Source organism: Oncorhynchus mykiss, unplaced genomic scaffold (genome assembly GCF_057628025.1).
Source record: "Oncorhynchus mykiss isolate SJ-2025 unplaced genomic scaffold, ASM5762802v1 scaffold93, whole genome shotgun sequence".
NCBI lineage: Eukaryota > Metazoa > Chordata > Actinopteri > Salmoniformes > Salmonidae > Oncorhynchus > Oncorhynchus mykiss.
Window position 1 is genome coordinate 1,730,334 of NW_028322092.1, and position 14,378 is coordinate 1,744,711.

At 44.0% G+C, this 14,378-nt stretch overlaps 2 protein-coding genes across 2 annotated transcripts in view; one reads left to right on the forward strand and one right to left on the reverse strand.

Annotated features, from left to right (window-relative positions):
- Positions 1–1,000: 1,000 nt before the first annotated feature.
- LOC149970162 (2-iminobutanoate/2-iminopropanoate deaminase-like) lies at positions 1,001–6,703 on the reverse strand. Its single transcript, XM_090228634.1, has 6 exons — positions 6,526–6,703; positions 5,492–5,597; positions 2,711–2,765; positions 2,550–2,618; positions 1,416–1,471; positions 1,001–1,231 (listed from the first exon to the last, which is right to left on the reverse strand). Exons 1-6 carry the CDS (start codon positions 6,588–6,590, stop codon positions 1,172–1,174), a joined length of 411 nt encoding a protein of 136 aa, XP_090084760.1. The 5' UTR covers positions 6,591–6,703; the 3' UTR covers positions 1,001–1,171.
- A 251-nt stretch (positions 6,704–6,954) lies between these two features.
- Positions 6,955–14,378, forward strand: part of LOC149970163 (ribonucleases P/MRP protein subunit POP1-like) — a 49,829-nt gene continuing 42,405 nt past the window's right edge. Inside the window, exons 1-5 of the mRNA XM_090228635.1 lie at positions 6,955–7,060; positions 7,390–7,656; positions 7,918–8,093; positions 9,067–9,327; positions 13,629–13,716. Coding sequence (XP_090084761.1) covers positions 7,401–7,656; positions 7,918–8,093; positions 9,067–9,327; positions 13,629–13,716 — 781 coding nt within the window. The 5' untranslated portion in view covers positions 6,955–7,060; positions 7,390–7,400. The remainder of the gene's footprint in view (positions 7,061–7,389; positions 7,657–7,917; positions 8,094–9,066; positions 9,328–13,628; positions 13,717–14,378) is intronic.

Genomic DNA, 14,378 nt, shown 5'->3' on the forward strand with positions numbered 1-14,378 from the left:
CACCTCCGGCTGGAATGCAAAAGATTAAACAAAGGTCTTGGTATTAGATAAGACAGCCACAGGAGTCTGGTTCATCCTGAACAACAACTTTGGAGTCTCTTAATACCTAGCTGGCATTTCCCAAAAGGTTCAATCTGTCAACCTCCCCCCTGAACTTATCAATGGCTCTGCATGCCATTGTAGAGAGACTGTGATTTTTAGTAGGTGTGTTGGGCAAGAGGATTAAAGAGGTTTGATGTTATTTTCTATGCCAGACCTTGAAACAGTGTTATATATTCATTCTGATAAGAGCTTTCTGTGTTCTGCACTAAACTGTCTGGACAGTCGAAATAAAGCTTTGTCTACTAATACCTAGACTGAGTTTGGTTTGGAGCTGGAGAGGGGAAGGGTTTGGTTTGGAGAGAGAGAGGGGAAGGGTTTGGTTTGGAGAGAGAGAGGGGAAGGGTTTGGTTTGGAGCTGGAGAGATAGAGGGGTATCAGGCTATAATGCCATTGCAAGCAGCACCCAGGTTGGATTCCTGTCAGACTACGCTGCTAACCCACGTCAGATCTTACAAATGCCTGGATATCAGCTACCCCACATCATATGATACCTGGATAGGTAGTTAATGTATCAGCTACCCCACATCATATGATACCTGGATAGGTAGTTAATGTATCACCTGATACCTGGATAGGTAGTTAACATATCAGCTAACCCACATCATATGATACCTGGATAGGTAGTTAATGTATCAGCTAACACACATCACCTGATACCTGGATAGGTAGTTAACATATCAGCTAACCCACATCATCTGATGACCGACTGCACAGTTGATGTGGTGAGCAACCGTTGTCAGTCAGGAAGTACCAGAACCATTACCTCATCACGTAGGTCCTCAGCAGCCAATAAGAATGATGCTGTAGAACCTGCAACAGTCTTCTACAAAATGTCACAGATTTATTCACCAATAAACTCACTCAGTGCTTTAAATCATTTGGAAAATAGCTACATACATTCTATTCATTTGTTTTGACTTTATTTTTAAACAGGAAGTGATGTTTCATTGGACCATCTTAACCAATGGAAATGATTCACTATACGCTGGTATTGTGATGGCACGTCATTTTATGGGACATGGGAGTTGTTGATTTTTTTTCCTGTTCTGTCGCTGACGTTTAGGCTACATCAAGAGACCTCAGTCAGAGGGCCCAGAACAGCAACAGCTTCAATCTCTACAAGCCCACCCTGAGAGAGAGACACAAAGAGAGAGAGAGAGACACAGAGAGAGAGAGAGAGACAGAGACACACAGAGAGACCGAGACAAAAATAGCATTCAAGTACTTCTCAGGTTTGTTGTCAGTAACATCACATGGTTAGGTTCTGTATCGCCATGGAAACAGTGTAAGGAGACGAAGCGTCAGATCCTCACCCTGGGCAGAGCAGCGACCTGGTAGGCAGCCCTAGCTGGGAAGCTACTGCTGAAAACTAAAAGAGGAACACAAACATGGTTACATACTGTAGATCTGATACAAGACATAATTAACGTCTTTTTATCTATTAAAAAAAAAAAAAAAATTGCCTGTTTTCTCCCCAATTTCGTGGTATCCAATTGTTTTGTCTCATCGCTACAACTCCCGTACGGGCTCGGGAGAGACGAAGGTTAAAGGTCATGCGTCCTCCGATACACAACCCAACCAAGCCGCACTGCTTCTTAACACAGCGCGCATCCAACCCGGAAGCCAGCCGCACCAATGTGTCGGAGGAAACACCGTGCACCTGGCGACCTTGGTTAGCGCGCTCTGCGCCCCGGCCCGCCACAGGAGTCGCTGGTGCGCGATGAGACAAGGAGATCCCTACCGACCAATCCCTCCCTAACCCGGGCGACGCTAGGCCAATTGTGCGTCGCCCCACGGACCTCCCGGTCGCGGCCGATTACGACAGAGCCTGGTCGCGAACCCAGAGTCTCTGGTGGCACAGCTGGCGCTGCAGTACAGAGCCCTTAACCAACATGCAGTCCAAGTTGTTAGGGACTCATCTTACGTAGACAGACACGGCTTGTCAATCAGGTCAGTGAGGTTTAGATGCTGACTGAATCTGTATGAAGGTAGGTACCTTTAACTCCAGTCACTGTCATGGCAGTGCTCAAACCTACTCAAGGGAAGTGCCACAAAATGATCATCCCTACCTCCCTTACATACCATACTCAGTCTCTTGGGAAACAGTGACACCTTGTGGACACTATGAAGTGTGCCTCCCTTACATACCATACTCAGTCTCTTGGAAAGTGACACCTTGTGGACACTATGTGAAGTGCCAGATAACCTTCAGAATACTTCTAATACATATCAGCATAACAAAACAAGGAGGATCCCAACAATATGGATATTTAGAGGATTCAACAAGAAGGATCCCAACAACATGAATATTCAGAGAATCCAACAGGAAGGATCCCAACAACATGAATATTCAACAGGAAGGATCCCAACAACATGAATATTCAACAGGAAGGATCCCAACAACATGAATATTCAACAGGAAGGATCCCAACAACAGAGAAACTTACATGTTTTATAGACATCATTCACACTGACGAAGTCATTCATGTCAGCCAAAAGAACCGTGGTTTTCACGACTGAGGGAAAAGAAAATCAGGAAATTCATGGTTTTGCTAGATACAGTTTATAAACATCTAATATAAGTTTTTATAAAAACATCATAACGTACCACTGTCATATCCACACCCTGCTTCCTTCAGGATCTCCCCCATGTTTACCAGAGCCTGTATGGGATAGAAATAGAGGGAAAGGGAATGCATTCAACTGAAATGTGTCTTCCGCATTTAACTGCCACAATCGACTTCCACGGCGCCCGGGGAACAATGGGTTAACTGCCTTGTTCAGGGGAACAGTGGGTTAACTGCCTCTTTCAGGGGAACAGTGGGTTAACTGTCTCGTTCAGGGGAACAGTGGGTTAACTGCCTTGTTCAGGGGAACAGTGGGTTAACTGCCTTGTTCAGGGGAACAGTGGGTTAACTGCCTTGTTCAGGGGAACAGTGGGTTAACTGCCTTGTTCAGGGGAACAGTGGGTTAACTGCCTTGTTCAGGGGAACAGTGGGTTAACTGCCTTGTTCAGGGGAACAGTGGGTTAACTGCCTTGTTCAGGGGAACAGTGGGTTAACTGCCTTGTTCAGGGGAACAGTGGGTTAACTGTCTTGTTCAGGGGAACAGTGGGTTAACTGTCTTGTTCAGGGGAAACAGTGGGTTAACTGTCTTGTTCAGGGGAAACAGTGGGTTAACTGCCTTGTTCAGGGGAAACAGTGGGTTAACTGCCTTGTTCAGGGGAAACAGTGGGTTAACTGCCTTGTTCAGGGGAAACAGTGGGTTAACTGCCTTGTTCAGGGGAACAGTGGGTTAACTGCCTTGTTCAGGGGAAACAGTGGGTTAACTGCCTTGTTCAGGGGAAACAGTGGGTTAACTGCCTTGTTCAGGGGAACAGTGGGTTAACTGCCTTGTTCAGGGGAAACAGTGGGTTAACTGCCTTGTTCAGGGGAACAGTGGGTTAACTGTCTTGTTCAGGGGAAACAGTGGGTTAACTGCCTTGTTCAGGGGAAACAGTGGGTTAACTGCCTTGTTCAGGGGAAACAGTGGGTTAACTGCCTTGTTCAGGGGAAACAGTGGGTTAACTGCCTTGTTCAGGGGAACAGTGGGTTAACTGTCTTGTTCAGGGGAACAGTGGGTTAACTGTCTTGTTCAGGGGAACAGTGGGTTAACTGCCTTGTTCAGGGGAACAGTGGGTTAACTGTCTTGTTCAGGGGAACAGTGGGGTTAACTGCCTTGTTCAGGGGAACAGTGGGGTTAACTGCCTTGTTCAGGGGAACAGTGGGGTTAACTGCCTTGTTCAGGGGAACAGTGGGGTTAACTGCCTTGTTCAGGGGAACAGTGGGGTTAACTGCCTTGTTCAGGGGAACAGTGGGGTTAACTGCCTTGTTCAGGGGAACAGTGGGTTAACTGCCTTGTTCAGGGGAACAGTGGGTTAACTGCCTTGTTCAGGGGAACAGTGGGTTAACTGCCTTGTTCAGGGGAACAGTGGGTTAACTGCCTTGTTCAGGGGAAACAGTGGGTTAACTGCCTTGTTCAGGGGAAACAGTGGGTTAACTGCCTTGTTCAGGGGAAACAGTGGGTTAACTGTCTTGTTCAGGGGAACAGTGGGGTTAACTGTCTTGTTCAGGGGAACAGTGGGGTTAACTGTCTTGTTCAGGGGAACAGTGGGGTTAACTGTCTTGTTCAGGGGAACAGTGGGTTAACTGCCTTGTTCAGGGGAACAGTGGGGTTAACTGTCTTGTTCAGGGGAACAGTGGGGTTAACTGCCTTGTTCAGGGGAACAGTGGGGTTAACTGCCTTGTTCAGGGGAACAGTGGGGTTAACTGCCTTGTTCAGGGGAACAGTGGGGTTAACTGTCTTGTTCAAGGGAACAGTGGGTTAACTGTCTTGTTCAGGGGAACAGTGGGTTAACTGCCTTGTTCAGGGGAACAGTGGGTTAACTGTCTTGTTCAGGAGAACAGTGGGTTAACTGTCTTGTTCAGGGGAACAGTGGGTTAACTGCCTTGTTCAGGGGAACAGTGGGTTAACTGCCTTGTTCAGGGGAACAGTGGGTTAACTGCCTTGTTCAGGGGAACAGTGGGTTAACTGCCTTGTTCAGGGGAACAGTGGGTTAACTGCCTTGTTCAGGGGAACAGTGGGTTAACTGCCTTGTTCAGGGGAACAGTGGGTTAACTGCCTTGTTCAGGGGAACAGTGGGTTAACTTCCTTGTTCAGGGGAACAGTGGGTTAACTGTCTTGTTCAGGGGAACAGTGGGTTAACTGCCTTGTTCAGGGGAACAGTGGGTTAACTGCCTTGTTCAGGGGAACAGTGGGTTAACTGCCTTGTTCAGGGGAACAGTGGGTTAACTGCCTTGTTCAGGGGAACAGTGGGTTAACTGCCTTGTTCAGGGGAACAGTGGGTTAACTGCCTTGTTCAGGGGAACAGTGGGTTAACTGCCTTGTTCAGGGGAACAGTGGGTTAACTGTCTTGTTCAGGGGAACAGTGGGTTAACTGCCTTGTTCAGGGGAACAGTGGGTTAACTGTCTTGTTCAGGGGAACAGTGGGTTAACTGTCTTGTTCGGGGGAACAGTGGGTTAACTGCCTTGTTCGGGGGAACAGTGGGTTAACTGTCTTGTTCAGGGGAACAGTGGGTTAACTGTCTTGTTCAGGGGCAGAACAACAGATTTTGTACCTTGTCAGCTCAGGGATTCGATCAAATCAGGGATTCGATCCAGCAACCTTTCGGTTACTGGCCCAACGTTCTAACCACTTGTCTACCTGCAGCGCAAGTGGAAACACTTCAGTAGATGAGTGAGTTTCACAGATTTCCCCCCTCCCTCCATCGGCAACATCCCTGTTCTATGTCCTGTGGTTGTAACTGAGAAGGGGGGGGGGGGGGGGGGGGGGTTAAAAGCTTCACCTCACCTGTTTGGTCTGAGCCTGGACCCCTCCCTCCACCAGCTGACCAGAGGCAGGGTCCATCCCCAGCTGGCCTGACACGTACATGGTCCTGTCCACCACCACCGCCTGGCTGGGAGACAGAACAACGAATATGAACACAGGACTGGACAGCTGATAAGATATGTACCAACATGGGGCATGTGAAATGTTGTTCTCTGTCACAGTCAAGATATTATAGACACTACGACTACTACTACTACCTAAATGAAGCAAACAAATAAAATGTCCTTAGTCTTTTCCATCCAGAACACAATTAACGTTGTTGTTTGACTTTCCAGGTATCTAAATTGATACGTTACTGCCACCTACTGGTTAAACTGAGCAACCATACTGGGGACTGTTTCTGAATGTCATGTAATACAATATAGTGTGTAATACAGTAGGCGTTTAAGGGAACGTGGAGTGCGCAACGACAGTGCCAGTCCACAGAATGCTCCATTCCAACACATACCCTCTGTGCCAACTCTGCCAGTCACAGGCCTTCAGTCAAAAAGCACTTTACCCTGAAATAAAACTTAAAGCTCTCTCTCTAGTTTACAGCAGCGCCACAGCTCCACCTCCCACGATTATTGGGTAAAAAGGGGTGACACCCCCTACCGTAACAGACCGCGAATGTCCCTTCACAGACGGAACAGAAATGCCAATACCGCATGTGAGATTCATAGTGCCCTGCGCAGACACACGAACAATGTTTAAAATAGTTGCTTACTGAATGAATGCAAACAAGAATATACTATTCTTATATATACATAAATACTCCGGACTCCGACATTGCTCGTCCTAATATTTCTATATTCCATTATTTAACATCGTGCTCCTGCACTGTTAGATACTATAGCGCCGTTGAAGATAGGAACACAAGCGTTTCGCTACAACCACAATAGCATCTTGCTAAATATGTGTATGCGAACAATTTGATTTGATTTGATTTTAAAAAAAAAATAATAGTTCGACACCTTCAGATCAACAGTGTGATAAAGGCTGCACAGACCACCTACCTGTACGGCCCGATAGCTGCTGGCGCTTTAGTGGTGTTGATTATCTTCCTGATGATCGAAGACATGATTAGAATTGGACACAAAAAAGTCTTCACTTAAAACAAAGAAGTTCCTGCTTTGAAGCCCGTGGAGGTCTGAAATGACAGATCAGCTGGTAGAGCGCGTCTACTACCGTAAAGTCTCAACTAAACGGGCCTAGAAGTTTCATTAGACCCACAACTTATATCATTGTAATCGTTGTGGGTATTGGCAGGGTACTGATTCTTGCCCAAAAACCAAAATGACGCTAAATTCAGAAAGTGTAATTTATTTTCTGACAATTTTGCCATATTTTATTGACGCGACTAAATATATCTACTACATAAATAAAGTTTAAATAACATTTTCAAAATATCTACTATATACTACGTTTCCCATGAACACAATTTAACCGGAACAAGATATACGTCATATTTATGCGGAAGAGCTGTAGACATAAATGTGAGCTTACGGCGTGGTTTTGAAATATCACTGTTCCTCCATTCAGGATTTGAAAGTGAATATATTTTCAGTTACCTTTACAAATACACTGTGGTGTGATGGAAGTGGGTAACTTCATAACTCGTTAGCATAGCCTGTTTGTGTCATGCAAAGTAGTCGCATGATGTCCCAATGTGTATCAAGCTTGCTAAGTAGCTAATTTAGCTATTAGCTATTCTGCTGAGGTGGAGATTGATTCAAAGGTTTGCTGACAATAACATACGATCAGTGACTGTGCAATTCTCTCTTAAATAGTTGCTAGTAGCCTGCTCGTGTCCCACGATAGGATCATTTTTGACAGCACCACTAGCCTTATTATCAATGAGTCATGTTTATTTTCTGCAGAGCTATCAAAAATGTCTACAGCCAAGCACAGGATGCGCGATAAGAAGATGAGGAACCAGCCGACCAACGTCACCTATTCCTCCCAGGGCAGCTCACACTGGAGGAACGGAGGGGACACTCCTACAGGTCGAGGCCGTGATCTGTCTCCACATCCATGGGGCCAGGGGTCCTCCCACTCTGGCCATGCCCAGGGAGGGGGTTGGGTCCGGGGCCACCAGAGAGAAGGACACGGGGGATACCCGCAGGCTCTGCCCACACACATCACTGGTAAGAACACCTTCCTCTGCACACAGTTGTCAAATGTATTTTAAAAGGATGCTCACGTCTTGATGGGTTTTTAAACTGATACAGGTTCTAACTGAGCACTTCTGCTTGTCGATGTTGAACCAGCTGTAAATCAACAGCTTTTATTACATTCAATTCAAATGGCATTTAGAATAAGTAAATATAATGTCTGATGCTCCAACCCATTGACTCCCAGCCAGTCTTTTGTGATGTGTGGTGCTGTGCTGTGCCTCCTCTCCTCAGCCTCAGCGTTTGCCAAGGCCCGGGCTGCAGAGGTGAACGCCATGTTGATGGCCGTCACCAAGACAACAGGCAGCTCCCATGTGTTTGGAGCTCTTCCTAAACACATGAGGAGGAGGGCCATGAGCCATAACACCAAGAGACTGCCCTGCAGGCTGAGAGACATGGCCAACAACATGGTGGGTTTGTCTAAGTAACACACTTAGGCGCACACACACACGCTCCCAGTCACACATTCAGTCACACACACTTTTTTATTTTATTTTTTATTTCACCTTTATTTAACCAGGTAGGCAAGTTGAGAACACCTTTATTTAACCAGGTAGGCAAGTTGAGAACACCTTTATTTAACCAGGTAGGCAAGTTGAGAACACCTTTATTTAACCAGGTAGGCAAGTTGAGAACACCTTTATTTAACCAGGTAGGCAAGTTGAGAACACCTTTATTTAACCAGGTAGGCCAGTTGAGAACACCTTTATTTAACCAGGTAGGCAAGTTGAGAACACCTTTATTTAACCAGGTAGGCAAGTTGAGAACAAGTTCTCATTTACAATTGCGACCTGGCCAAGATAAAGCAAAGCAGTTTGACAGATACAACGACACAGAGTTACACATGGAGTAAAACAAACATACAGTCAATAATAAAGTATAAACAAGTCTATATACAATGTGAGCAAATGAGGTGAGAAGGGAGGTAAAGGCAAAAAAAAGCCTTGGTGGCAAGGTAAATACAATATAGCAAGTAAAACACTGGAATGGTAGTTTTGCAATGGAAGAATGTGCAAAGTAGAAATAAAAATAATGGGGTGCAAAGGAGCAAAATAAATAAATAAATAAAATACAGTTGGGAAAGAGGTAGTTGATAGGGCTAAATTATAGGTGGGCTATGTACAGGTGCAGTAATCTGTGAGCTGCTCTGACAGTTGGTGCTTAAAGCTAGTGAGGGAGATAAGTGTTTCCAGTTTCAGTTTCACACTCTGTCACAGTGAAACGCGGCCTTTCTCTCTCTTGACTTTAAAGCATGGTCCCAGATCTGTCTCTGTTATTGTCATGTCCATACATGGAGGAAGGACCGGTCACACCTAGAGCCAGACTAGCCACACCTAGAGCCGGACTAATATAAACATCCTGTGTGTTTCCTCTCTGGTCCAGTTGGAGAAGAGTCAGAAGGCTGGTCAGAAGGTGAAGAAGGAACAGTCCAAGAGCAAGAGCCGTAAAGCCCGGCGTCGCCACGGCAACATGCTTCTGGAATTCAACCGTCGCCAGCGGAAGAACCTGTGGCTGGAGACGCACATCTGGCACGCCAAGCGCTTCCACATGGTCAAGAGATGGGGCTACTGTCTGGGAGACAGGCCAACCTACAAGTGTTACAGAGCCTGCTACAGAGCCATGAGCTCCCACTGTCTACTACAGGTTAGTGTCTATACCCACCGAGGCTTTTTGAGGCTGGATATCTGGGAAGCACTTTGGGACAACTGATAGGAAATACATTTTGATTTGATTGACTGATTTTATAGGGTCCTGTTCGAATTACTGTTCAGTAAGGTTAGGAGTTCTCCAGACCTGGGAAAACTCTAGTTTTAAATTACGGCTCAATAAGGTTAGGAGTTCTCCAGACCTGGGAAAACTCTAGTTTTAAATTACGGCTCAATAAGGTTAGGAGTTCTCCAGACCTGGGAAAACTCTAGTTTTAAATTACTGCTCAATAAGGTTAGGAGTTCTCCAGACCTGGGAAAACTCTAGTTTTAAATTACTGCTCAATAAGGTTAGGAGTTCTCCAGACCTGGGAAAACTCTAGTTTTAAATATTTTAAAACATTTCTGGGGGACTATTTTCAATACACATCCCCAACAGTGGGGGATATGAATCACCTTAACATTGAGCTAGATCTAGGTAACACTGGGGGAGATGAATCACCTTAACATTGAGCTAGATCTAGGTAACACTGGGGGAGATGAATCACCTTAACATTGAGCTAGATCTAGGTAACACTGGGGGAGATGAATCACCTTAACATTGAGCTAGATCTAGGTAACACTGGGGGAGATGAATCACCTTAACATTGAGCTAGATCTAGGTAACACTGGGGGAGATGAATCACCTTAACATTGAGCTAGATCTAGGTGACAGTGGGGGACATGAATCATCTTAACATTGAGCTAGATCTAGACAACAGTGGGGGACATGAATCATCTTAACATTGAGCTAGATCTAGACAACAGTGGGGGACATGAATCATCTTAACATTGAGCTAGATCTAGACAACAGTGGGGGACATGAATCATCTTAACATTGAGCTAGATCTAGGTGACAGTGGGGGACATGGACTCATCTTAACATTCAAAGTACAACAGTTTCAGAATGACTAAAATACAGGCATAATATAATACAGTAACACTTGACGTTCTTCTAATAGGTTTACTGTGGGATCTCTACAATAGTAGTCTCCGTAACAGTTCTAATAGGTTTACTGTGGGATCTCTACAATAGTAGTCTCTGTAACAGTTCTAATAGGTTTACTGTGGGATCTCTACAATAGTAGTCTCTGTAACAGTTCCAATAGGTTTACTGTGGGATCTCTACAATAGTAGTCTCTGTAACAGTTCTAATAGGTTTACTGTGGGATCTCTACAATAGTAGTCTCTGTAACAGTTCTAATAGGTTTACTGTGGGATCTCTACAATAGTAGTCTCTGTAACAGTTCTAATAGGTTTACTGTGGGATCTCTACAATAGTAGTCTCCGTAACAGTTCTAATAGGTTTACTGTGGGATCTCTACAATAGTAGTCTCTGTAACAGCTCTAATAGGTTTACTGTGGGATCTCTACAATAGTAGTCTCTGTAACAGTTCTAATAGGTTTACTGTGGGATCTCTACAATAGTAGTCTCTGTAACAGTTCTAATAGGTTTACTGTGGGATCTCTACAATAGTAGTCTCTGTAACAGCTCTAATAGGTTTACTGTGGGATCTCTACAATAGTAGTCTCTGTAACAGCTCTAATAGGTTTACTGTGGGATCTCTACAATAGTAGTCTCTGTAACAGTTCTAATAGGTTTACTGTGGGATCTCTACAATAGTAGTCTCTGTAACAGCTCTAATATGTTTACTGTGGGATCTCTACAATAGTAGTCTCTGTAACAGTTCTAATAGGTTTACTGTGGGATCTCTACAGTAGTAGTCTCTGTAATAGGTTTACTGTGGGATCTCTACAATAGTAGTCTCTGTAATAGGTTTACTGTGGGATCTCTACAATAGTAGTCTCTGTAACAGTTCTAATAGGTTTACTGTGGGATCTCTACAATAGTAGTCTCTGTAACAGTTCTAATAGGTTTACTGTGGGATCTCTACAGTAGTAGTCTATGTAATAGGTTTACTGTGGGATCTCTACAATAGTAGTCTCTGTAACAGCTCTAATAGGTTTACTGTGGGATCTCTACAATAGTAGTCTCTGTAACAGTTCTAATAGGTTTACTGTGGGATCTCTACAATAGTAGTCTCTGTAACAGTTCTAATAGGTTTACTGTGGGATCTCTACAATAGTAGTCTCTGTAACAGCTCTAATAGGTTTACTGTGGGATCTCTACAATAGTAGTCTCTGTAACAGCTCTAATAGGTTTACTGTGGGATCTCTACAATAGTAGTCTCTGTAACAGTTCTAATAGGTTTACTGTGGGATCTCTACAATAGTAGTCTCTGTAACAGCTCTAATATGTTTACTGTGGGATCTCTACAATAGTAGTCTCTGTAACAGTTCTAATAGGTTTACTGTGGGATCTCTACAGTAGTAGTCTCTGTAATAGGTTTACTGTGGGATCTCTACAATAGTAGTCTCTGTAATAGGTTTACTGTGGGATCTCTACAATAGTAGTCTCTGTAACAGTTCTAATAGGTTTACTGTGGGATCTCTACAATAGTAGTCTCTGTAACAGTTCTAATAGGTTTACTGTGGGATCTCTACAGTAGTAGTCTATGTAATAGGTTTACTGTGGGATCTCTACAATAGTAGTCTCTGTAACAGTTCTAATAGGTTTACTGTGGGATCTCTACAATAGTAGTCTCTGTAACAGTTCTAATAGGTTTACTGTGGGATCTCTACAGTAGTAGTCTCTGTAATAGGTTTACTGTGGGATCTCTACAATAGTAGTCTCTGTAATAGGTTTACTGTGGGATCTCTACAATAGTAGTCTCTGTAACAGTTCTAATAGGTTTACTGTGGGATCTCTACAATAGTAGTCTCTGTAACAGTTCTAATAGGTTTACTGTGGGATCTCTACAATAGTAGTCTCTGTAACAGCTCTAATAGGTTTACTGTGGGATCTCTACAATAGTAGTCTCTGTAACAGTTCTAATAGGTTTACTGTGGGATCTCTACAATAGTAGTCTCTGTAATAGGTTTATTGTGGGATCTCTACAATAGTAGTCTCTGTAATAGGTTTACTGTGGGATCTCTACAATAGTAGTCTCTGTAATAGTTCTAATAGGTTTACTGTGGGATCTCTACAATAGTAGTCTCTGTAATAGGTTTACTGTGGGATCTCTACAATAGTAGTCTCTGTAACAGTTCTAATAGGTTTACTGTGGGATCTCTACAATAGTAGTCTCTGTAACAGTTCTAATAGGTTTACTGTGGGATCTCTACAATAGTAGTCTCTGTAATAGGTTTACTGTGGGATCTCTACAATAGTAGTCTCTGTAACAGTTCTAATAGGTTTACTGTGGGATCTCTACAATAGTAGTCTCTGTAACAGTTCTAATAGGTTTACTGTGGGATCTCTACAATAGTAGTCTCTGTAACAGTTCTAATAGGTTTACTGTGGGATCTCTACAGTAGTAGTCTCTGTAACAGTTCTAATAGGTTTACTGTGGGATCTCTACAATAGTAGTCTCTGTAACAGTTCTAATAGGTTTACTGTGGGATCTCTACAATAGTAGTCTCTGTAATAGGTTTACTGTGGGATCTCTACAATAGTAGTCTCTGTAACAGTTCTAATAGGTTTACTGTGGGATCTCTACAATAGTAGTCTCTGTAACAGTTCTAATAGGTTTACTGTGGGATCTCTACAATAGTAGTCTCTGTAACAGTTATAATAGGTTTACTGTGGGATCTCTACAATAGTAGTCTCTATAATAGGTTTAATGTGGGATCTCTACAATAGTAGTCTCTGTAATAGTTCTAATAGGTTTACTGTGGGATCTCTACAGTAGTAGTCAATGTAATAGGTTTACTGTGGGATCTCTACAATAGTAGTCTCTGTAACAGTTCTAATAGGTTTACTGTGGGATCTCTACAGTAGTAGTCTATGTAACAGTTCTAATAGGTTTACTGTGGGATCTCTACAATAGTAGTCTCTGTAACAGTTCTAATAGGTTTACTGTGGGATCTCTACAGTAGTAGTCTCTGTAACAGCTCTAATAGGTTTACTGTGGGATCTCTACAATAGTAGTCTCTGTAACAGCTCTAATAGGTTTACTGTGGGATCTCTACAGTAGTAGTCTCTGTAAAGTTTATAATAATTAACTGTTCTCTACTCAGGTCTGGTGTTCACACGGTATGAACATGAGCGACAACCACTTTAAATGTTTGCTGTGTGATCAGATATGAATACAGCATTTTGGTAAATTTGTCTTTTGGCGGTTTCCAAACTGTAAAATGATATTTTGAAGTGTTAGAGGATTCACTTTGGGTTACATACTGTCCCCCCCCCCCACCCAGGACATGTCGTACTACTGCTGTGTGGAGTTACAGGGGCCAGGGGAACAGCTGTTAGCTGCTCTGTCTAAGCTGACCAGCAAGGAAACTGGTAAGTACTTGCTTTCGTGTTTTCCCTCCTCAACAAACAAACAACCAAACACAATTGTCAATCATGCTGCATTTTAGATGGTACGAGGTAGACGGCATGCTGCGTTTTAGATGGTACGAGGTAGACTGCATGCTGCGCTTTAGATGGTACGAGGTAGACGGCATGCTGCGTTTTAGATGGTACGAGGTAGACGGTACGAGGTAGACGTCATGCTGCGTTTTAGATGGTACGAGGTAGACGGCATGCTGCGCTTTAGATGGTACGAGGTAGACGGCATGCTGCGTTTTAGATGGTACGAGGTAGACGGCATGCTGCGCTTTAGATGGTACGAGGTAGACGGCATGCTGCTCTTTAGATGGTACGAGGTAGACGGCATGCTGCGTTTTAGATGGTACGAGGTAGACGTCCATGCTCCGTTTTAGATGGTACGAGGTAGACGGCATGCTGCGTTTTAGATGGTACGAGGTAGACGGCATGCTGCGCTTTAGATGGTACGAGGTAGACGGCATGCTGCGCTTTAGGTGGTACGAGGTAGACGGTACGAGGTAGACATCATGCTGCGCTTTAGATGGTACGAGGTAGATGGTACGAGGTAGACATCATGCTGCGCTTTAGATGGTACGAGGTAGACATCATGCTGCGCTTTAGATGGTACGAGGTAG